The sequence below is a fragment of the Lepisosteus platostomus genome, chromosome 9 (assembly GCF_059453375.1).
Source record: "Lepisosteus platostomus isolate fLepPlt1 chromosome 9, fLepPlt1.hap1, whole genome shotgun sequence".
Taxonomy (NCBI): Eukaryota; Metazoa; Chordata; class Actinopteri; order Semionotiformes; family Lepisosteidae; genus Lepisosteus; species Lepisosteus platostomus.
Window position 1 is genome coordinate 3553401 of NC_142619.1, and position 21600 is coordinate 3575000.

The 21600-nt window shown below is 56.1% G+C and overlaps 4 protein-coding genes across 8 annotated transcripts in view; 2 read left to right on the forward strand and 2 right to left on the reverse strand.

The window, feature by feature from the left end:
• LOC148654417 (achaete-scute homolog 4-like) overlaps positions 1-21600 on the forward strand; it is a 171895-nt gene that overhangs the window by 100113 nt on the left and 50182 nt on the right. The window contains exon 3 of one of the 2 annotated variants that reach the window (XR_015941374.1): positions 2749-3162. The exons of the other annotated variant lie outside the window; for it this stretch is intronic. The gene's annotated coding sequence lies outside the window, so the exon portion shown is untranslated. Of the gene's footprint in view, positions 1-2748; positions 3163-21600 lie in introns of those variants that run through there. 2 annotated transcript variants of the gene reach the window in all.
• rab19 (RAB19, member RAS oncogene family) lies at positions 716-11740 on the forward strand. 4 transcript variants are annotated; one of them, XM_088646556.1, is made up of 5 exons: positions 716-889; positions 1199-1296; positions 2396-2584; positions 7178-7361; positions 9341-11740. In XM_088646556.1, the coding sequence occupies exons 2-5, from the start codon at positions 1240-1242 to the stop codon at positions 9604-9606; spliced, it is 696 nt and encodes a 231-aa protein (XP_088502682.1). In that variant the 5' UTR covers positions 716-889; positions 1199-1239; the 3' UTR covers positions 9607-11740. The 4 variants fall into 4 exon arrangements, 2 of the variants coding, with proteins under 2 accessions (XP_088502682.1, XP_088502683.1); XM_088646557.1 differs by having other exon boundaries at positions 716-885; positions 1201-1296; XR_015941372.1 differs by lacking the exon at positions 716-889 and having other exon boundaries at positions 892-1296; positions 9341-10515; positions 10548-11740.
• Positions 10005-13275, reverse strand: LOC148654422 (uncharacterized; the record flags this gene model as incomplete). Its single annotated transcript, XM_088646597.1, has 1 exon — positions 10005-13275. A coding segment is annotated over one exon (1044 nt), but the record flags the coding sequence as incomplete, so codon positions are not given.
• LOC148654423 (haloacid dehalogenase-like hydrolase domain-containing 5) overlaps positions 13448-21600 on the reverse strand; it is a 14507-nt gene continuing 6354 nt past the window's right edge. The window contains exons 4-8 of the mRNA XM_088646517.1: positions 20505-20598; positions 19240-19273; positions 18396-18570; positions 16940-17128; positions 13448-16145 (exon numbers count right to left, since the gene is read on the reverse strand). Coding sequence (XP_088502643.1) covers positions 15758-16145; positions 16940-17128; positions 18396-18570; positions 19240-19273; positions 20505-20598 — 880 coding nt within the window. The 3' untranslated portion in view covers positions 13448-15757. The remainder of the gene's footprint in view (positions 16146-16939; positions 17129-18395; positions 18571-19239; positions 19274-20504; positions 20599-21600) is intronic.

The window sequence follows — 21600 nt, forward strand, 5'->3', positions numbered from 1 at the left end:
GGGGAACAGGTTACCCAGCCATGCTGTTGAAGCCGATTAACTTCTTTCAAGCAAGCACAGGACGAGATCGTGGGATCGATTAACTGCTAACTAGCACATAGGGCCGGATGGGCCTGATAGCCGCCTTTTTCCAGCGGCCAACCCCTTCGGACGCTCTCGTAGTCAGGAGCAGTCTCGCAACACTGAACAAGAGTTGGGGACGTAGTGGCGGCTCTGCAGTTCAGGATCTGCGCCTGTGGCCGGGAGGTTGCCAATTCAAATCCCACGGTCCAGCAGAGGAATCCTACTCCGTTGGGGCCCCTGAGCGAGGCCCTTCACCCCAGCTGCTCCAGGGGTGCCGTATAAATGGCCGACCCTGCGCTCTGACCCCCAGCTTCTCTCTCCCTGTCTGTGTGTCTCCTGGAGAGCAGGCTGGGGTCTGAGAAAAGACACATTCCTCATGCAAGACACTGTATACAGCCAATAAAGTGGTCCGATCTGATCAATGTGGGTGTCTGTCAGTGACACAAGCCCCCTGTTGTTCTGCCCTTCACTGGGATTGAAGACGACTCGTGATCTGCCCCGCAGGAGGAACAAAAAGACACTCAGAGGCTGTGGGACAGCCCCGACCCCCCCAAGCCTGTCTAACACATTGTTTCTGGTATCCAGCAGTGCCTGGTGCCCTGGAGTTAAGGAGGGGGTGTTCACATTCGAACAATAGGGGCTGTCGTGTACTTGTGCACAGTGATCGCATCTCCGTCCGAATGTCACCCACGGGCTGGGAGATCGGGTAAGATTAACGCGTCGAATCGAAGCTCAAATCCAAGGAGCCTGTAGCTAAGGAGCCCACAGAGAGCGAGGGTCTTGCCAGACATCAGGAACCCACTGGAGAGGAAGCAGCCCCAGGTGGGTTTTGTGTAGCCTGTACCGAGTCTGTAGTATATCAGTACCATATATAGTATATATATAGATAGATATCTATATATCTATCTATATAGATATATTGACTACAGTCTGTATATCAGACTGTAGTCAAGGCCCGAGCTTCTGTTTTCTTGATGAAGGAGTTGTGAGATTAAGTGTCCAAACGGGGACTTGTTCTGGGCGTAGCTACGAGCTCGGACGGTTTCCTTCTGTTTTCAAACGGGGAAAGTCAGGCGGTGAAGCCCCTGGCAATGGTTAACCTCCCCCTCTCCTTCTTTCCCACCCCCGCGGTGAGAGAATGAGCCGGAACGCCGGCTGAAGACTACAACCCCCAGCATGCAGTGGGGCAGATGGGCCGAGACCTGGAGGAGGCGGCCTTACCTGCCCGGACAGGTAAGGCAAGCTGACCTGCGTACTGGGTGAGAGGGAGGGAGGGGGAGGGAAGGAGAGAGAGAGACGTGCTTTCAAGACAGACAACAGCCGCAGGTGGAGCAGGTGAGAGGAGGTTACCGTTGAAGAACATACGGGAAGGAGCAGGGGCCAGCCGGAGACGAGCAAGCAGGAAACGAATGCAGAACAGGTGCCGCTGACATGGCCGTCCACCAACGGCCCTCCAGAAAGACGGGTTTTCTTTCCCTTGCCTCCGAATGAGCATGGGGAACAGAAAGTCACGATCTGGGAACCGGTTCTCCATTGTCTGCCGGGAGAGTCTGCTGAGACGTGCCTGAAGCCAGCGCACAAGGTGGCCGGAGCTGGAAAAGGGAATATCTTGGGAATTTATTTATTTTTTTTTTAAAAAAAGGAAAGGTCGTGCCCTCTGGCTGACTGGAGTAACCACGATGTGCGTCTTGTTTTAAAACCAGAGGCAAACGGGATCTGGAATATTTCATTCATACAGGGATCTCTCCCCACCAGCGGCGCTCCGGGATAGCCGGGCATTAAGACCTGCCGAGACCGGTCGTTTTTTTTCCTTAGCCGCCGCAGTCCATCAGTGTTCCGAAGACAGCAATCGGACCAGCTCCGTTTGGACCTCCACGCATATCACACGCTCCGAGCGCTCCGTCTCGACCTGAATCCCAGGCGCCGCTGCCTGGGTGGGTATTAGAGAAAAGGAAATCGGAGTTTGCCACAGTGCCAGTAACACTACGGACAGGGAAACGGGGGGAAAGGAACACTTTGGATTCCAGGGAGAACCTCCCATTTTGCCGCAGATCATCGAGGAAAGAACCTACACCCCCTTAAGTGCCGGCAGAGACAGTCCGGTCTCCGAGAGACCCAGAAAGTGATTCCATTCCTGAGTGCTAACTCGCTGAGACGCTGATGGCAGATACACTTGGGTGCTGAATTGCTGTGCTCCTCCTGTGCTGCTGTTCTGGTCATCATCATCATCATCATCATTATCATTATTATTAAGTTCCGACCTCCTCCGCTCCCGTTGAAAAGGAAGCTGATCGTGTTCCCGGCTCTGTGTCTCCCCCTCCCGGCTATGCAGTCCGCAGGCTCCGGACAGGAAGACGCCTTCGACTTCCTGTTCAAGATCATCCTGATCGGGGACTCGGACGTCGGGAAGACCTGCGTGGTCCAGCGGTTCAGGTCCGGGATTTACACGGAGAGCCAGCAGAACACCATCGGGGTGGACTTCACCGTGCGCACCCTGGACATCGAGGGGAAGAGAGTGAAGGTAAGGGGGCAGCTGGGGTGAGGTGGGGCATGTGTCCGAGCGCTGACCTGGCCTTGACGATACTTATCCCCCGCCTTGGCTGAGCGCCTTTGATTTTATAGAGCGCCAACAGCAGCCATATCACCCTGCAACTCACAACTGGCAGTCCCACTGGAGCCCAGCAGGTGGGAGCCTGGCCAGTACCTGGAGGGGAGACTCCTGGGGAAAACTAAGGCTGCTGCTGGGAGAGGTGTGAGTGGGGGCCAGCAGGGGGCGCTCACCCTGCGGTCTGTGTGGGTCCTCATGCCCCAGTATAGTGACGGGGACACTAGACTGTAAACAGGCGCCGTCCTTCGGATGAGACGTCAAACCGAGGCCCTGACTCTCTGTGGTCATTAACAATCCCGGGGTGTCTCTCGACAAGAGTAGGGGTGTTACCCCAGTGTCCTGGCCAAATTTCCCCCCCTGGCCTTTACCCCTCATGGCCTCCTAATAACCCCCCTCTCTGAACTGGCTCCATCCCTCTGCTCTCCTCCCCACTGAGAGCTGGTGTGTGTGAGAGGACTGGAGCATCATCCAGGTGGGGCTGCACACTGGTGGGGGTAGTGGGATTCCCCCTGACCTGTAGAGCTCTGACTGGAGTGTCCAAAAAAGTGCTATATAAGCATAAGAATTATTTACACTGGGTAAACTCCCTCAAATACCACCTGATGGCTAATCAGAGTCCCACATCTCTAGCATGGCATCTTGTACAGCTGACAGCCCGACAAGCACGAACGATGCACGTTGATTAAATGGTGGTGCATTGATCAGCATCGAACTTAAAAATCCCGGGGTGTCTCTCGAAAAGAGTAGGGGTGTAACCCCGGTGTCCTGGCCAAATTTCCCATTGGCCCTCACCAATCATGGCCTCCTAATAACCCCCCTCTGTGAATTGGCTTCATTACTCTGCTCTCCTCCCCACTGAGAGCTGGTGTGTGGGGAGCGTTCTGGCGCACTATGGCTGCCGTCGCATCATCCAGGTGGGGCTGCACACTGGTGGGGGTGGAGGGGATCCCCATTACCTGTAAAGCGCTTTGAGTGGTGTGTCCAGAAAAGCGCTATATAAGTGTAAGCAATTATTAATTATTATTATTATTAAAAGGGCCTTCCCAAAGAGCTTTGCAGTCAGAAAAACAGAAAAGGCAGACTGAGGGGTGACAGCAGGACTGTACCCCCGTGTTCGGTAAGGCGTTTGGGCACGGGGGTGCAGACACACAGAACCTGCTCGATCAAAGCCCTTCTGCGGAAGAAGGGCTGGAGTCTGGATCCGAAGGCGCGCAGAGGAGGTGACGTCTTTTCAGCTGTCACCTTACCCTGCTCTTACCACGGTCCCGTTACAGGGCCTAGAAACGCTCCATGTGGGCACTTGCATTGTGGGGAATCCAGCGTCCCTTTTTGTTTCCCCTTTTTCCGAAAGAAAGGAAAAAGAAGCAGGGTAAGGTGACTGAGCCGGTCGGTATTTACACTACAGTGGAGTTGCCGTCCGACCTGGGGAGACGAGTTGTTGGGTTCAAAGGTCGACGAGGTCCCTTCCATGAAACCGACCTCCCCCACCTCAATCACACGCACGGTCTCTCCCCAGTGTCTCACTCTCCCCTAGCCAGCAGGGGTGAAATAACAGAGCTGGGCTCCTTGTCCGTTCTTGTTCTTCCCAGCATGCCGCTGGACTGCTGGGGTTCATTGACCTCTGGTTCAGCATCTCCTGCGGTCGCAGCTCATCCTCTGTGCTGTTCTGTTAAGCTCACATGTCTCTGCCTGCAGTGTGCTGGAAGCTGGGGGGTCTCTCTCTCTCTCTCTCTCTCTCTCTCTCTCTCTCTCTCTCTCTCTCTCTCTCTCTCTGTGTGACGGTCACCTGCGCCCCTGTGTGAGTTCATCACACAGCGTGCAGAGGGTGGACAGCGTGTTCCCAGCAGCCCCTGCGCATGCAGAGACGAGTCCTGGGCTGCCTATCTCTCTGACAGACCCCCCCCCCCGGCTCCATGTGAGTTTATCGCCCAGTGTGCCCAGTGGGGACAGCGCCTTCCCAGCAGCCCCTGCGAGAGCCCCTCTCCCTGTGACAGCCCCCCACGCCCCTTGTGCAGGTTCCCAGCAGCCCCTGCGGGAGCCCCTCTCCCTGCGACAGCCCCCCGCGCCCTTGTGCAGGTTCCCAGCAGCCCCTGCGAGAGCCCCTCTCCCTGTGACAGCCCCCCGCGCCCTTGTGCAGGTTCCCAGCAGCCCCTGCGAGAGCCCCTCTCCCTGTGACAGCCCCCCGTGCCCTTGTGCAGGTTCCCAGCAGCCTCTGCGGGAGCCCCTCTCCCTGCGACAGCCCCCCGCGCCCTTGTGCAGGTTCCCAGCAGCCCCTGCGGGAGCCCTTCTCCCTGTGACAGCCCCCCGCGCCCCTCTCCCTGTGACAGCCCCCCGCGCCCCTCTCCCTGTGACAGCCCCCCGCGCCCTTGTGCAGGTTCCCAGCAGCCCCTGCGGGAGCCCCTCTCCCTGCGACAGCCCCCCGCGCCCTTGTGCAGGTTCCCAGCAGCCCCTGCGGGAGCCCCTCTCCCTGTGACAGCCCCCCAGCGCCGCGAGTGTGAAGCAGCGCGACCTGCTCTCCTGCCCTTACCTCTCCTTTGTCTCTGGAACCGGCTCCTCAGCTGATGGAGGAAGAATCTCCGGAATGCGCCGGCTGGCACCGGGACACGTCCAATCCGGTTTTTCCCGTCGGGCGAAGGCTGCGGTCGCCAGCGCCGCCCTGCCACCGTAGAAACGGCCGACCCTGCGCTCTGACCCCCAGCTTCTCTCTCCCTGTCTGTGTGTCTCCTGGAGAGCAGGCTGGGGTCTGAGAAAAGACACATTCCTCAGGCGAGACACTGTGTCTGGCCAATAGAGGGATCTTAACAGCCATATCACCCTGCCACTCACAACTGGCAGCCCCGCTGAAGCTCAGCAGGTGTGAGCCTGGTCAGTACCTGGATGGGAGACCTCCTGGGAAAAACTAAGGTTGCTGCTGGAAGAGGTGTTAGTGGTGCCAGCAGGGGGCGCACACCCTGCGGCTCATGTGGGTCCTCATGCCCCAGTATAGTGACGGGGACACTAGACTGTAAACAGGCGCCGTCCTTCGGATGAGACGTCAAACCGAGGTCCTGACTCTCTGTGGTCATTAAAAATCCCGGGGCGTTTCTCGACAAGAGTAGGGGTGTTACCCCAGTGTCCAGGCCAAATTTCCCCCTGGCCCTGACCAATCATGGCCTCCTAATAACCCCCCTCTATGAATTGGCTTCATCACTCTGCTCTCCTCCCCACTGATAGCTGGTGTGTGGGGAGCGTTCTGGCGCACTATGGCTGCCGTCGCATCATCCAGGTGGGGCTGCACACTGGTGGGGGTGGAGGGGATCCCCATTACCTGTAAAGCGCTTTGAGTGGAGTGTCCAGAAAAGCGCTATATAAGTGTAAGCAATTATTATTATTATTATTAACACTTCCACATACAAATACCTGGCACCTGCGGCCCCTGAGCGCCAGGTGGTTGCGCTGGCGTGGCGCAGTGGGTGCGTGGAACGGGCACGGAAACCTCCGCTCTCCTCTCCGTCTCTGTGAGGCGGGGGACGCGCACCAGGCTGCCGTTTCTCATCGCTCTGTCTGCGGCAGCGGACCGCGGTATCACGGGACCGGAGCCGGGGGGGGGTGGGCTGTTGCTCCGGGCTGCGCACTGCCCCATCGTCCCCCTCCCTGGGAGAAACGCGGGCGTCTCCATCGACTCCTGTCGCCTCCCCCAGCGGCATTTAACTTGAACAGCGTGCCCTGCCAGCTGAGCCACCCCCCCTCTGGGGAGGAGAACCCGGAGAGAAGTGGAAGAAAAACACAGCAGTGGAAATGTACCGGCCGCGCGGTTTCCGTAGCGCTGGCGATAATAATAATAATCGCTTACAGTTGTATCGCGCTTTTCTGGACCCTCCACTCCGAGCTCTTCCCAGGTCAGGGGGAATCCCACTGCCGCCACCAGTGTGCAGCCCCACCTGGATGATGCTCCAGTCCTCTCACACACACCAGCTCTCAGTGGGGAGGAGAGCAGAGGGATGGAGCCAGTTCAGAGAGGGGGGTTATTAGGAGGCCATGAGGGGTAAAGGCCAGGGGGGAAATTTGGCCAGGACACTGGGGTAACACCCCTACTCTTGTCGAGAGACACCCTGGGATTGTTAATGACCACAGAGAGTCAGGACCTCGGTTTGACGTCTCATCCGAAAGGACGGCGCCTGTTTACAGTCTAGTGTCCCCGTCGCCATACTGTACTGTACCCCGGTACTGTGGGCCGAACGAGGTGGGGGAGTCGCAGGAGGCTCTTGGGGTTTCGGGTCCCCTCTGAGCAGATTCTGCTCCTCCTACGCTCCTACCAAGCCCTTTGAGAAGCCACCTTTAAAGGCACTATTTAAAATAAAGTTTATTATTATATTACGTGGGCGGCCGGTGTAGGCAGGGAGGTGATGGGGGGGAGACGGGGACAGGGTGAGTTGCCATAGTGACGGTGAAGAACCAACAGCGGGCGGCTGGTAAACCCCCCCCCCTCCTGTGAGAGCCCCCTGACCCCTCTTCTCCCCCCCCCAGATACAGGTGTGGGACACGGCTGGCCAGGAGCGCTTCCGCACCATCACCCAGAGCTACTACCGCAGCGCCCATGGCGCCGTGATCGCCTATGACATCACACGCCGCGCCACCTTCGAGTCCGTGCCGCACTGGATCCACGAGGTCGAGAAGTACGGCGCCACCAACGTGGTGCTCGTCCTCGTGGGTACGTGGGGCATAACCCCCCCGCCGCCGCCGCCGCCGCCGTCCCAGAATCCCCCAGAACCCGCTCTGGTGGGTTGCGAGTTCGAGTCCCTGCTGCAGACACACCCTACTGATCGACAGGGAACGGTGTAGCGCAGGGGGTACAGCAGGTCTCTGGTGGGTTGCGGGTTCGAGTCCCTGCTGCAGACACACCCTACTGATCGACAGGGAACGGTGTAGCGCAGGGGGTACAGCAGGTCTCTGGTGGGTTGCGGGTTCGAGTCCCTGCTGCAGACGCACCCTACTGATCGACAGGGAAGAGTGTAGCGCAGGGGGTACAGCAGGTCTCTGGTGGGTTGCGGGTTCGAGTCCCTGCTGCGGACACAGCCTACTGATCGACAGGGAACGGTGTAGCGCAGGGGGTACAGCAGGTCTCTGGTGGGTTGCGGGTTCGAGTCCCTGCTGCGGACACAGCCTACTGATCGACAGGGAACGGTGTAGCGCAGGGGGTACAGCAGGTCTCTGGTGGGTTGCGGGTTCGAGTCCCTGCTGCGGACACAGCCTACTGATCGACAGGGAACGGTGTAGCGCAGGGGATACAGCAGGTCTCTGGTGGGTTGCGGGTTCGAGTCCCTGCTGCAGACACAGCCTACTGATCGACAGGGAACGGTGTAGCGCAGGGGGTACAGCAGGTCTCTGGTGGGTTGCGGGTTCGAGTCCCTGCTGCGGACACAGCCTACTGATCGACAGGGAACGGTGTAGCGCAGGGGGTACAGCAGGTCTCTGGTGGGTTGCGAGTTCGAGTCCCTGCTGCGGACACAGCCTACTGATCGACAGGGAACGGTGTAGCGCAGGGGGTACAGCAGGTCTCTGGTGGGTTGCGGGTTCGAGTCCCTGCTGCGGACACAGCCTACTGATCGACAGGGAACGGTGTAGCGCAGGGGGTACAGCAGGTCTCTGGTGGGTTGCGGGTTCGAGTCCCTGCTGCGGACACAGCCTACTGATCGACAGGGAACGGTGTAGCGCAGGGGGTACAGCAGGTCTCTGGTGGGTTGCGGGTTCGAGCCCCTGCTGCGGGCACAGCCTACTGATCGACAGGGAAGAGTGTAGAGCAGGGGGTACAGCAGGTCTCTGGTGGGTTGCGGGTTCGAGTCCCTGCTGCGGACACAGCCTACTGATCGACAGGGAACAGTGTAGCGCAGGGGGTACAGCAGGTCTCTGGTGGGCTGCGGGTTCGAGCCCCTGCTGCGGACACAGCCTACTGATCGACAGGGAACAGTGTAGCGCAGGGGGTACAGCAGGTCTCTGGTGGGTTGCGGGTTCGAGCCCCTGCTGCGGACACAGCCTACTGATCGACAGGGAACGGTGTAGCGCAGGGGGTACAGCAGGTCTCTGGTGGGTTGCCGGTTCGAGTCCCTGCTGCGGACACAGCCTACTGATCGACAGGGAACGGTGTAGCGCAGGGGGTACAGCAGGTCTCTGGTGGGTTGCGGGTTCGAGCCCCTGCTGTGGACACAGCCTACTGATCGACAGGGAAGAGTGTAGCGCAGGGGGCACAGCAGGTCTCTGGTGGGTTGCGGGTTCGAGCCCCTGCTGCGGACACACCCTACTGATCGACAGGGAAGAGTGTAGCGCAGGGGGTACAGCAGGTCTCTGGTGGGTTGCGGGTTCGAGTCCCTGCTGCGGACACAGCCTACTGATCGACAGGGAACGGTGTAGCGCAGGGGGTACAGCAGGTCTCTGGTGGGTTGCGGGTTCGAGCCCCTGCTGCGGACACAGCCTACTGATCGACAGGGAACGGTGTAGCGCAGGGGGTACAGCAGGTCTCTGGTGGGTTGCGGGTTCGAGTCCCTGCTGCGGACACAGCCTACTGATCGACAGGGAAGAGTGTAGCGCAGGGGGTACAGCAGGTCTCTGGTGGGTTGCGGGTTCGAGTCCCTGCTGCGGACACAGCCCAGACCGTCGCTCAATTCCAGCTTTTTTTCTCCCCCCCACCACCAGGGAACAAATCGGACCTGGCCCTCCACCGGCAGGTGCTGTTCGAGGACGCCTGCGCCCTGGCGGAGGAGAAGGGCATCCTGGCCGCCCTGGAGACCTCGGCCAAGGAGGCGCAGAACGTGGACGAGGCCTTCCTGCTGATGGCCCGCGAGCTGATGGCGCGGAACGGCGTCCACGTCCACGGCGAGCCCCCCCCGCGCGTCCTGCTGCGCGCCAACTCCCGGCCCGTCATCCCCCCCGAGCCGGAGAGGAAGGCCTGCGAGTGCTGAGGTGCCCCCCCCCCTCTCAAAGACGGCTCGGGGGTCTCCCACTCGCCCCGCAGGAAGAGGAGAGGGCGGGTGGGGCGCTTGTGCGTATCGGCGGCGCCAACCTTCCTCTTTCGCAAGAAAATTCAACCGACAGCCGCTTCCCACGAAAGCAGGGGAGTAAAAATCCAGACCGCGTTCTAGTTTTTCAACAAATAGCCCCCAGGTTTGCTCCCCAGCTGCCCTCAGAAAGCGAAACTCTTTATTTGGGGAATGTCAGCCTGCGAGACGATTCTCCTTCCTGCCGCCTCGGTATCCTTCAGCGCCGCGGTCTGGAAACACGAGCGTCGGGCGGTACCTGGATGTATCCCGGACTCCTGCGACTGAAGGAGCAACAGGTGGCTTTTTTTTAAAAAAACAACAACAACAACAAAACACAACAGCAAAAAGGTTTGCTGCTTTTTAGTTTCGGTTTCCAAGATAAGCCCCTTCTGTCGCTGCGCTGCAATTTCAACCTCGGCGGTTCCCCTCCCCACAAGAAAAGTTTGGAACGTGGCTGAAGGTGAAAACCGGGTTTTTTTTTAGTAATGCTATGTTCTCAAATAAATTTAACTCGGTTAAAGTAAACTGGTACAGAATTAGAAAGAAAACATTCAAAGAAACACATTGAACGGTCTTATTGCGGTGTCCAGGTGAACCCTGGGCAGCTCGGGAGCCAGCCATGCTGTCTCACAGCACTGGGGCCCTGGGCTCCGTTACTGGGGGTGCTGTCTGTGTGGAGTTTGCACGTTCTCCCTGTGTTTGCATGGGTTTTCCTCCAGGTGCTCCGGTTTCCTCCCACAGTCCAAAGAAAAGGCTTCAGGTTAATTGGCTGCTGGGGAAAACTGGCCCTGGTGTGTGTGTGTGTGTGTGTGTGTGTGTGTGTGTGTGTGTGTGTGTGTGTGTGTGTGTGTGTGTGTGTGTAGCCGGTCCAGGGTGTACCCTGCCTTGAGCCCATTGCTTGCTGGGATAGACTCCAGCTCCCCCGTGACACTGTACTGGAAAAACTGGTTAGAAACTGGATGGGTGGTCTAACCATCTCTTGCTCACGAAGAATGAGAACATTTCTGAGAACTTTGGAAAGCTGCTGAATGATTTTAACACATTTATTAGATCGAGTGTCGAGGTGATAAGTGTCATGAACCTATAGACTGTATACTCCACGCTCTGCTGTCATTGAGCACACTGAATTCTTTGACAGTAAATAAATACGAAAAAGGTTCAATATGAGGGGAACCTCCATAATCACAGTCGTTCATGGTTCGATTTCAACGTCTTTGGATGATCGAGCTAAAACAATTCTTTGTTAGAGCCGTAGTGAAGAATCCAGCCCCGAACAAGCAAGAGTTTGCACTGGTAATTAAGAAGTTAGTTTTTTTTCCAATTCTAATAACTAAGCCCTTTGTCCAGAAGCCTCTGGTTTCCTGTGCAATGAGGCAGTTTCTGTGAAAAGCGATTGATTTTCATTTTCTCTCAGCTCCCTAGCTGCAGTCATTCAACACTAACAGACAGAAACATCTTCTAACAACAGTAGTGCAGATTTTCTGGTTAGACATTTGGAAGAAATGTCTTTTCAAGAGATAATGTAATACATTTGTAAGTACCTACACAGTACATATGTCACTGTACCACATGACTTTAAATGTCTTTTCCCCCTGCTTTTTGTTGTCAAAAGTAATCCCTTACATAAATAATATGTAATTGTAACGGATTACTGTGTAATGGCGATTGATGCTGGTTGCTTTAAAAACCTGAATCAGAACAAGGCTTGGTAACAATATAAAATAATCCTTTCACATGCCCGAAAGTGATGTTACTGACTCCCGAAGGAACATGATGCAATACTACTCTTTCTAACTGGATATAACACCCTGTATTTTTTTGTTTTTCCTTTTTTAATGTGACATGATTTGGGTTTGGTAAGTTTTTTTTTTTCCTCCAGATGCGTCTTGTACAGTGAAATCTTAGCTGGGCGCGTTGGAACTTCTCTAAATCTGTGAGTGTTGTTCTATGAATCTTAACGTTGTTTTACTTTGGGAACTCGCACGTTCTTATCAGCGCCTTGCTTTCCGCTTTGTCATGGTGTTTGCGACATGTCCAGCAGGCTTGACACTAATTTTTTTTAAAAATGTTAAATGTGAAAGACGTAAAGTGTGCCGAAACTCACGTTAGGCTTTAAAGATCCACTACGTGGAGACGACTCAGTTTTAAGACATTAAACAATTGTGCCTTAACCCCCCACGGAGGGGATAATGCTGGGTTTGATGTGTTTTTACTGTTTGTATTCTTCAAGCTGAATGATGAAGGGATTTGAATACACCGTTTCTATTTAAAAAAAAATCTCCTTGGCTTCGTTTATGGAATAAGAAGCCCTTCTTGTCTTTTTTCAATGTACTTTTTTAAAACCAATTGTCGAGCATTCCTAGCTTTACATAAACATTTCCTAGGTTAATATAAACCGTGGAGATTCTGGGTACACACAAAAAAAACAGCTACTACTGTTCTGCTTTGCCTGAGGACTACACCTCCCATAACCCCCCAGGGCGACTTCCTGTAGTTCTTCTAAACAGGCTTACCTGCCTGTCAGTTGTTACGTCCACAGGCCCCGCCCTAGGCAGATGGGTTCACCGATGGGGGCGGTCCCTTGTGCCAGACACGCCCTAAGAATAGGAGGGGAGGACCCAGGAACGAGTTGTGTGATTGGCTGAGCGGCTGGTGGGCGGAGCCGGCAGTATGGTCGGGACGTCTGACACTTTTCCATACTTTAAATCCACACTTACATGAATGTGAGTCTGCAGCAGGGCTGTCCAGTTCGGGTCCTGGAGGGGTCAGTGAGTCAGCAGGAGGGCTGTCCAGTTCTGGTCCTGGATGGGTCAGTGAGTCTGCAGGAGGGCAGTCCAGTCCTAGTCCTGGAGGGGTAAGTGAGTCAGCAGGAGGGCTGTCCAGTTCTGGTCCTGGAGGGCTCAATGAGTACTCAGCAGGGCTGTCCAGTTCTGGTCCTGGAGGGGTCAGCGAGTCTGCAGCAGGGCTGTCCAGTTCGGGTCCTGGAGGGGTCAGTGAGTCAGCAGGAGGGCTGTCCAGTTCTGGTCCTGGATGGGTCAGTGAGTCTGCAGGAGGGCAGTCCAGTCCTAGTCCTGGAGGGGTAAGTGAGTCAGCAGGAGGGCTGTCCAGTTCTGGTCCTGGAGGGCTCAATGAGTACTCAGCAGGGCTGTCCAGTTCTGGTCCTGGAGGGGTCAGCGAGTCTGCAGAAGGGCTGTCCAGTTCTGATCCTGGAGGGGTCAGTGAGTCTGCAGGAGGGCTGTCCAGTTCTGGTCCTGGAGGGCTCAATGAGTACTCAGCAGGGCTGTCCAGTCCTGGTCCTGGAGGGGTCAGCGAGTCTGCAGCAGGGCTGTCCAGTTCTGATCCTGGAGGGGTCAGCGAGTCTGCAGCAGGGCTGTCCAGTTCTGATCCTGGAGGGGTCAGCGAGTCTGCAGCAGGGCTGTCCAGTTCTGGTCCTGGAGGGGTCAGCGAGTCTGCAGCAGGGCTGTCCAGTCCTGGTCCTGGAAGGGTCAGTAAGTCTGCAGCAGGGCTGTCCAGTCCTGGTCCTGGAGGAGTCAGCGCATTTTCAGATATTCCAGATTTTTTCAAAGCAGCAGGTTTGTTAAACTGGTGCAGTTAAACCCACTGCCTGTTGACCTGTGTCAGTTAACCCAGTTGAACTGAAACCTACACACAGGGAAGGACACACTCCTCCTCACTGCAGACACCCCTGTCCAGACTTGAACCCAGGACCAAGCTGTCTCAGTGTCACAACCATGTCCAACAAAACAGGAACACATATGCAGTCTGAGTGTCCTTTTGATTCTTTAATGCATAGAAAGTCAATGTCGGGCAATCACACAAAGTGTTAGACAGGACTAGCTGTTAAAACTGATTGCATGTTACAACAGAAACGTCTGTACTACTCTAAACATGATCAATGAAAATCAGTGTCATTCGTACTTTTCCCCTTTTGGATGACAAAGTTAAAAGCTGCTTGATCCCCCAAAATCATAGTTACCACACCCCGAAAACACCCACACCTTTTCTTTTGTCGTTGTCCAGAGAGGGATGTATTTGCTTCCACAAATAACTCCCTCCTTTAAGCTGAGGTCAATGCTGAAACCAAAGTTATTTTAACACCAAACACGATGATCTGTGTCTTCTGGGGGGTATATTTCAGTACGTTCAGCTGGAATCTCCAGGATGAAGTCTCGGTTCATTAATCCTTCCCAACACCCAGCTATGAGTTTGTCTGTCATAAGGGACAGTAAAGTTAACCTTCCAAGCACTGCTTATAAAATGCCAAGAAAGACTCTCTCTAAAGTACATTGTTAGGATTTAGACTAATGCAGGAGCTCAGTACCAGACATAATGAAACATCTTAATGAAAATCACTGACCGGGTTATAGTGCTATATCACTATAATGCCAAAGATATACAACAATCTTCAGATGGTCAAAGATCTTCATTCACATTTCTAAAAAAAAATACATACTAATTAAAGATGTAAAAGTTTCTTCTGGGTTAGAAAAAAAATTCTAGGCTCAAGAGAAATACCCCAGTTTCAAACCATTTGTAAGAAATGACATTAAAAGCCCAACCTCGACAAGAACGAACGTATTGTTCTATGATTGTTCTAGTTTGAATAGGCTCTTCAAAAAGCGACCAAGGTCTCTCTAAGGCGTATCTGCTTGGTATGTAAAAAGCCGACAGCAAATCACCTCTCTCCTCGCAGCAGCGTCACTGGCTTCCTGATGGTCTAAGAGAATTAAAATCTCTTGTAAGGATACACTCTGTAATGTACGTTAATATACTCCTTATTAGAGACAGTGTTGTCTCCACAGGGGACATGACTCTGCATTTAAGTTTTCTTCTTTGTGCGCTGTTTCAATACACCTGCATGAACTCAAGATATTGGTAACGTGTAACAAGAAATCCATATAACGCATTACATCCCCAGCTTAAACGTCTTTATGGCTGCAACAGACCGGAAAGCACAGCAGCAGAGTTTCCACGCCAGTCACAGCTACAGCAATCTCAGCTGTTTCAAGCCCTATACAAAACCTGCTCACTGGAACTTGGTGGTACAGCAACACTATTGAACAGTACTAAGCTACAGAAAACGGACGCTTTTGTAAAAAAAATTCCAGCTAGAAACAGTTTCCGACACACCCAGCAGTTGTGTTGGGCTCTCAAAGGTATGGAAGAGGAGATCCCAAGCTGGAAATATGTGCACCTACTGATTGTGTGGGAGATTGATACAGGAGGCTACACCCCTGCCTATCCTGGTGCTAACCTCAAACCCGCCCCACCTGTGCTGAAAACAGTTGGAAACCTGAAGTTGCCTCTCCCTTTCGTTTCTACAATCATGTGCAGACTGAGGTGGCATTTGCATGAATTCTACCAGGGAACACAGAAACATCAATGCACAGCATAGCTGCTGCAGGTGACCTGTCCTGTGCTTTATGGAGTAGGAAACTGGAAAAGAGGTGCTTTCTGCAAGCTGGAAACTGTATTCTGTGTTTCTAAACAGAGCTTGTGTGTTCCCAGTTTCTAACTGCTTCTTCCAATTCAGGGTCACGGGGGAGCTGGAGTCTATCCCAGCAAGCAATGGGCATAAGGCAGGGTACATCCTGGGCAGGACGCCAGTCCATCACAGGGCCACACACAGACACCCACTCCAGGGCCAGTTTTACCCAGAAGCCAATCAATCACCAGTACGTCTTTGGCCCGCGGGAGCAAACTGGAGCGCCTTCGAGGAAACCCACGCACACCTGGGGAGAACCTACAAACTCCACACAGACAGCACCCCGGGCAATGAACGCAGGGCCCCGGTGGGCAAGGCAGCAATGGGGGTCCCACAGAGACCAGCCACAGCAGCAGAGTGACTTCCTGGTGGGCGTCGCCGTGCAGGGGAGGGGCGGGGGGTCTCCATGGAAACGAGGAAGTGGCTGAAATCCCCTCCTTTTCATTGGCTGACGGGGGGGTAACAGGAAATGAAAGACAGAAAAGACCCTCCTTCGCCAGCCCCGCCTCGGCACCCGAGCCCGGCGCTGGGACGGCAGTTCCGCGCCCCCCCCCCCCCCCCGCCGCCCCCGCCCCACGGGGGCCTCGCTCAGGCCAGGGGCCAGCCCTCCTGGCCGAAGACCAGCTCCACGGCCTCGTCCACGTCCCGGGCCACCAGGGCGGGCTCCACCAGGCTGGGGTCGAAGCGGAAGTCGCGGTGGCCGTGGAAGACCCTCTCGGTGACGCTCTGCCGGGGGTCCTGGGGCAGGTCCCGCTGGCCGCCGCCGCCGCCGCCGCCCCCATACACACCCGTGCACACCAGGACCGAGACGCAGCACTCTGCCAGGCACCTCCCGAGGGCCTCGGGCCCCCCCGCCGCCTCTGGCGGGGCCCCCTGCGCCTCCGCCAGCCGCGCCCCCTTCAGCTGGGCCTCCAGCGCCCCCTGCAGGTAGCGGTTGTACAGGTTGGCGCCGTAGATGTCCGCCATGGGGTTGTCCCTGTGAAGACGGAGTGAGAGGAGAGCCCCGTTTCAGCGCTGTTTTTCCACTCCAGGGTTAGAGAGAATCGGCCTTTCAAAACCGCGACACAAGAAAAATGTCCGCGAGAGCTCCCACGAATGACAACGCGAGGCGGCCCTTCCTGCTCACTAGTCACTGTAGTGTGATGTAACTTGTGATGTAGTAACTTGTTCAATCTGTAGTTTAAACCACAAAATAGACAACATTTCCAGGTATGGGCAGCGCCCATTATATTATATATAATAAGATCAGATCACTTTATTGGCCAGATACAGTGTCTCGCCTGAGGAATGTGTCTTTTCTCAGACCCCAGCTTGCTCTCCATGAGACACACAGACAGGGAGAGAAACTGGGGGTCAGAGCGCAGGGTCGGCCATTTATACGGCGCCCCTGGAGCGGCTGGGGTGAAGGGCCTCCCTCAGGGGGGCCCCCACGGAGTAGGATTCCTCCATGGGATTCCAACCGGCAACCTCCCGGCCACAGGCGCAGGTCCTGAGCCACAATTGCCACCGCTCGATGTAAGGCATAACGAAGCACCAACCAGCAGCCGCAAAGGGGATCTACGGGGAAGTGCATTTGAAACTGGGAGCAAAGGAGGCACCTCTTTACACAAAGGATGGTGGGAGGGTGGAACAAGCTGCCCAGCCACGTTGTTGAAGCCCCTTCTTTGGCTGAATGAGATCCTTGGATCACTACACCGTGAGAGTTTGCTTTCCTCCTCCCGTGCAGGAGCCCCCGATTGTAAGCCCGCGTACTGTCCTATCGCGGCTCACCCAATAGCATAGAGTCGGACGACGGGCTCGGTCCACCCTCTGGCCTCTGCCTGCTGCCTGACCAGGAGCTCGGCGTAGTTGTACGTCACCAGGCTGGGCTTCCCGATTAGAGCCTCGTACTTCAGCTCCCGGCCTGTGATCTTCTGGTAGATGTGCTCCAGGCAAACCAGGAACGTCCCGTGTCCGAACCTGAGGGCGACATGGGGATCCGGGCCCCGTCAGGGGGGCGTGGAACCCGGACCGACGCGAGGGGGGCAAGGCTTGGAAATTTAGCGAGAGCTGAGGTGCCTCTCAAGTCTCCCGTTTTCACGGGAATCCAATCTTCTCGTTGTCTCCTTTGCCTACAGCACATTTCACTTAGGAATCTCCCAGACTGGCCAGCGGCTCCCAGCTGACACACCCCACTGGAGCCCAGCAGGTGGGAGCCTGGCCAGTACCTGGAGGGGAGACTCCTGGGGAAAACTAAGGTTGGTGCTGGAAGAGGTGTTAGTGGGGCCAGCAGGGGGCGCTCACCCTGCGGTCTGTGTGGGTCCTCATGCCCCAGTATAGTGACGGGGACACTAGACTGTAAAAAGGAACCATCTTTTGGATGAGACAAAAACCGAGGTCCTGACTCTCTGTGGTCATTAAAAATCCCGGGGTGTCTCTCGAGAAGAGTAGGGGTGTTACCCCAGTGTCCTGGCCAAATTTCCCCCCTGGCCTTTACCCATCATGGCCTCCTAATAACCCCCCCTCTCTGAACTGGCTCCATCACTCCTCCCCACTGAGAGCTGGTGTGTGTGAGAGGACTGGAGCATCATCCAGGTGGGGCTGCACACTGGTGGCGGCAGTGGGATTCCCCCTGACCTGTAGAGCTCTGAGTGGAGGGTCCAGAAAAGTGCTATATAAGCATAAGAATTATTTACACTGGGTAAACTCCCTCAAATACCACCTGATGGCTAATCAGAGTCCCACATCTCTAGCATGGCATCTTGTACAGCGGACAGCCCGACAAGCACGAACGATGCACGTTGATTAAATGGTGGTGCATTGATCAGCATCGAACTAGGGCCATGGAATTAGTTCCTGGGGTGCTGTCTGTGTGGAGTTTGCATGTTGCCTCAGTGTTTGTGTGGTGCTCTGGTTTCCTCCCACAGTCCAAACCCATGCTGGCTTCTGGGGAATTGGCCCTGGCTTGTGTGTGTGTGTGTGTGTGTGTGTGTGTGTGTGTGTGTGTGTGTGTGTGTGTGTGTGTGTGGTGGTGTGTGGGGGTGTGGTGGGGTGTGGGGTGTGTGTGGGGGTGTGTGTGGGGGTGTGGGGTCTGAGGTCTGAGATGGACTGGTGTTCTTCCCAGGGTGTACCCTGCCCTGCGCCCCTTGCTTGCTGGGATAGGTTCCTGCTCCCCCCAGCGCCCCTGTGCTGGATGAAGTGGTCAGAAAATGGATCCGGAGGCAGACTTGGTCCCTGCCGGCCTGACCTTGGGTTCTTGGCCTCGGCCATCCACATGAGATCCATGTTGCAGGCCAGCACCGGGATGTGGGGGTAAGGCAGCGACGTCACAGGATCCCCTGGCCGGCCGTGGGTCAGGAGCAGGTCCACGATCAGCTGCAGGTTCGTCTCCCACCGGATCGGCTCTCCGAAGAGGATCACAGCTGGCAAGGAAAAGCAAAGACGCAGGTCTGTGTGGAGTTTCCCTGGGAGCACGGGACTTCCCTCCTGCCTTCTCCGCACGCCGTTGTCAGGAGTAAGTGGCTTCCTGATAACGTACACCAGGACCTGCGCCTGTGGCTGGGAGGTTGCCGGTTCGAATCCCGCGGCCCAGCAGAGGAATCCTACTCCGTTGGGGCATCCCTGAGCGAGGCCCTTCACCCCAGCTGCTCCAGGGGCGCCGTATAAATGGCCGACCCTGCGCTCTGACCCCCGGCTTCTCTCTCCCTGTCTGTGTGTCTCATGGAGAGCAGGCTGGGGTCTGAGAAAAGACACATTCCTCATGCTGGACATTGTGTCTGGACAATAGAGTGATCTGATCTGAAGTGTTCTTATCTCATGTCCCGCTTCAATAAAAACTGCTCCCCTCAGCCCTGCCTTCGCCCTGTGGGACAGCGATGGAACTCTGGGACGCCCTGTGTCCGCTTCATTATCGTTAATACCCAAGGATGTCTGATGTGGGCACCTGGGAGGAAACCTTGTTGGGGAACGATACCGGGAAGCTCACAGAAAGATTTCTGCAGAGAAGCGGCCATCCAGGAAATGAGGTCCTACAAGAACTTGGGAACTGTTACTGGAACTGCAGGGGCAGAGAAGCTTCCGGTTTCAAATACCTTCGATGGCAGGGAAGTCCTTAGCTGGCTCCACCTGAAAGAAGGGAATAATGTAGTTAACCCCACAGGCACAGAGGATGTTCACCTCCAGCACTGAAAGTGGTCGAGTAGGTCTCGCATCTGGTTGACGGCCACTTGTGGAAACTGGTGCACAATGAAAGCACAGCAGGCGGCGTTCTACATCAACACCGTCACCACGGCGTCTCGTCCGACCCTCAACACCGTCACCACGGCGTCTCCTCCGACCCTCAACACCGTCACCACGGCGTCTCCACCGACCCTCAACACCGTCACCACAGCTTCTCCACCGACCCCCAACACCGTCACCACTGCCTCTCCTCCGACCCTCAACACCGTCACCACAGTGTCTCCGCTGACCTGACCCTCAACACCATCACCACAGCGTCTCCTCCGACCTGACCCTCAACACCGTCACCACAGCGTCTCCGCCGACCTGACCCTCAACACCGTCACCACAGCGTCTCCGCCGACCTGACCCTCAACACCGTCACCACGGCGTCTCCGCTGACCTGACCCCCAACACCGCCACCACTGCCTCTCCTCCGACCCTCAACACCGTCACCACAGCGTCTCCGCTGACCTGACCCTCAACACCGTCACCACAGCGTCTCCGCTGACCCTAAACACCGTCACCACAGCGTCTCCGCCGACCTGACCCTCAACACCGTCACCACAGCGTCTCCTCTGACCTGACCCTCAACACCGTCACCACTGCCTCTCCTCCGACCTGACCCCCAACACCGTCACCACAGCGTCTCCGCCGACCTGACCCTCAACACCGTCACCACGGCGTCTCCGCTGACCTGACCCCCAACACCGTCACCACTGCCTCTCCTCCGACCCTCAACACCGTCACCACGGCGTCTCTGCCGACCTGACCCTAAACACCGTCACCACAGCGTCTCCTCCGACCTGACCCTCAACACCGTCACCACAGCGTCTCCTCCGACCTGACCCTCAACACCGTCACCACAGCGTCTCCGCCGACCTGACCCCCAACACCGTCACCACAGCGTCTCCGCCGACCTGACCCCCAACACCGCCACCACAGCGTCTCCACTGACCCCCAACACCGTCACCACTGCCTCTCCTCCGACCCTCAACACCGCCACCACAGCGTCTCCACTGACCCCCAACACCGTCACCACTGCCTCTCCTCCGACCCCCAACACCGTCACCAGGGCGGTTCCTACCCACGTGCTTGGACCCTCCCTCCCCGATGTCCCACCACAGCAGACACGCACCTGGTCTCTGGGCCGCCGGTGGTGGTCCACGACATCCAGAAGAGGGTAGGCTTCCCTCAGCCTCTCGATGGTCACCACCTTCTGAAACCCCAGACTGCGAGGGCAGGAGTTAAGAGGAAACCGTCTCAAAGGCTCCGACCCGCCCCTCCACACGCCCCTCCATTCCTAGAAACCGGAATTCCGCGGCACCTCACACGAACTACACTGGAGGAGAGAATATTGTTTTATCCTCCCCCCGGAAAACTGCTTTGATTAGAGCTATGACATTCCTATATGTGGGAGGTATGGTGGCGCAGGGGTCGGCACTGCTGACCCGCAGATCTGGGGCGCTGGGTTCAGTTGCCGGGGTGCTGTCTGTGTGGAGTCTGCATGCTTTTACAGGTAAAACTCCACACTAACAGTCCCCATTAACTGTAAAGCGCTTTGAGTGGAGTGTCCAGAAAAGCGCTATATAAGTGTAAGCAATTATTATTATTATTATGTTCTCCCTTACATTTGCGCAGGCGTGAGCCTGGTCAGTACCTGGAGGGGAGACTCCTGGGAAAGCTGAGGCTGCTGCTGGGAGAGGTGTGAGTGGGGCCAGCAGGGGGCGCTCACCCTGCGGTCTGTGTGGGTCCTCATGCCCCAGTATAGTGACGGGGACACTAGACTGTAAACAGGCGCCGTCCTTCGGATGAGACGTAAAACCGAGGTCCTGACTCTCTGTGGTCATGAACAATCCCAGGGTGTCTCTCGACAAGAGTAGGGGTGTTACCCCAGTGTCCTGGCCAAATTCCCCCCCCTGGCCTTTACCCCTCATGGCCTCCTAATAACCCCCTCTCTGAACTGGCTCCATCCCTCTGCTCTCCTCCCCACTGAGAGCTGGTGTGTGTGAGAGGACTGGAGCATCATCCAGGTGGGGCTGCACACTGGTGGTGGAGTGGGATTCCCCCTGACCTGGGAAGAGCTCTGAGTGGAGTGTACAGAAAAGCGCTACATAAGTGTAGGCAATTATTATTATTATGATGTTCTCCCATGCATTTGAATGGGTTTCCTCCGGTTTCCTCCCACAGTGCAAAGACATGCTGGGGGGGAGGCTCATCGGCTCCTGGGGAAA

Bases quoted from the DNA above. Each gene is read 5' to 3' on its own strand.
- rab19 (XM_088646556.1), top strand. From the start codon at position 1,240: ATGCAGTGGGGCAGATGGGCCGAGACCTGGAGGAGGCGGCCTTACCTG. The intron at 2,585-7,177 runs GTAAGGGGGCAG...TCCCCCCCCCAG, and splicing joins TCGAGGGGAAGAGAGTGAAG to ATACAGGTGTGGGACACGGC. The intron at 7,362-9,340 runs GTACGTGGGGCA...CCCCACCACCAG, and splicing joins CGTGGTGCTCGTCCTCGTGG to GGAACAAATCGGACCTGGCC.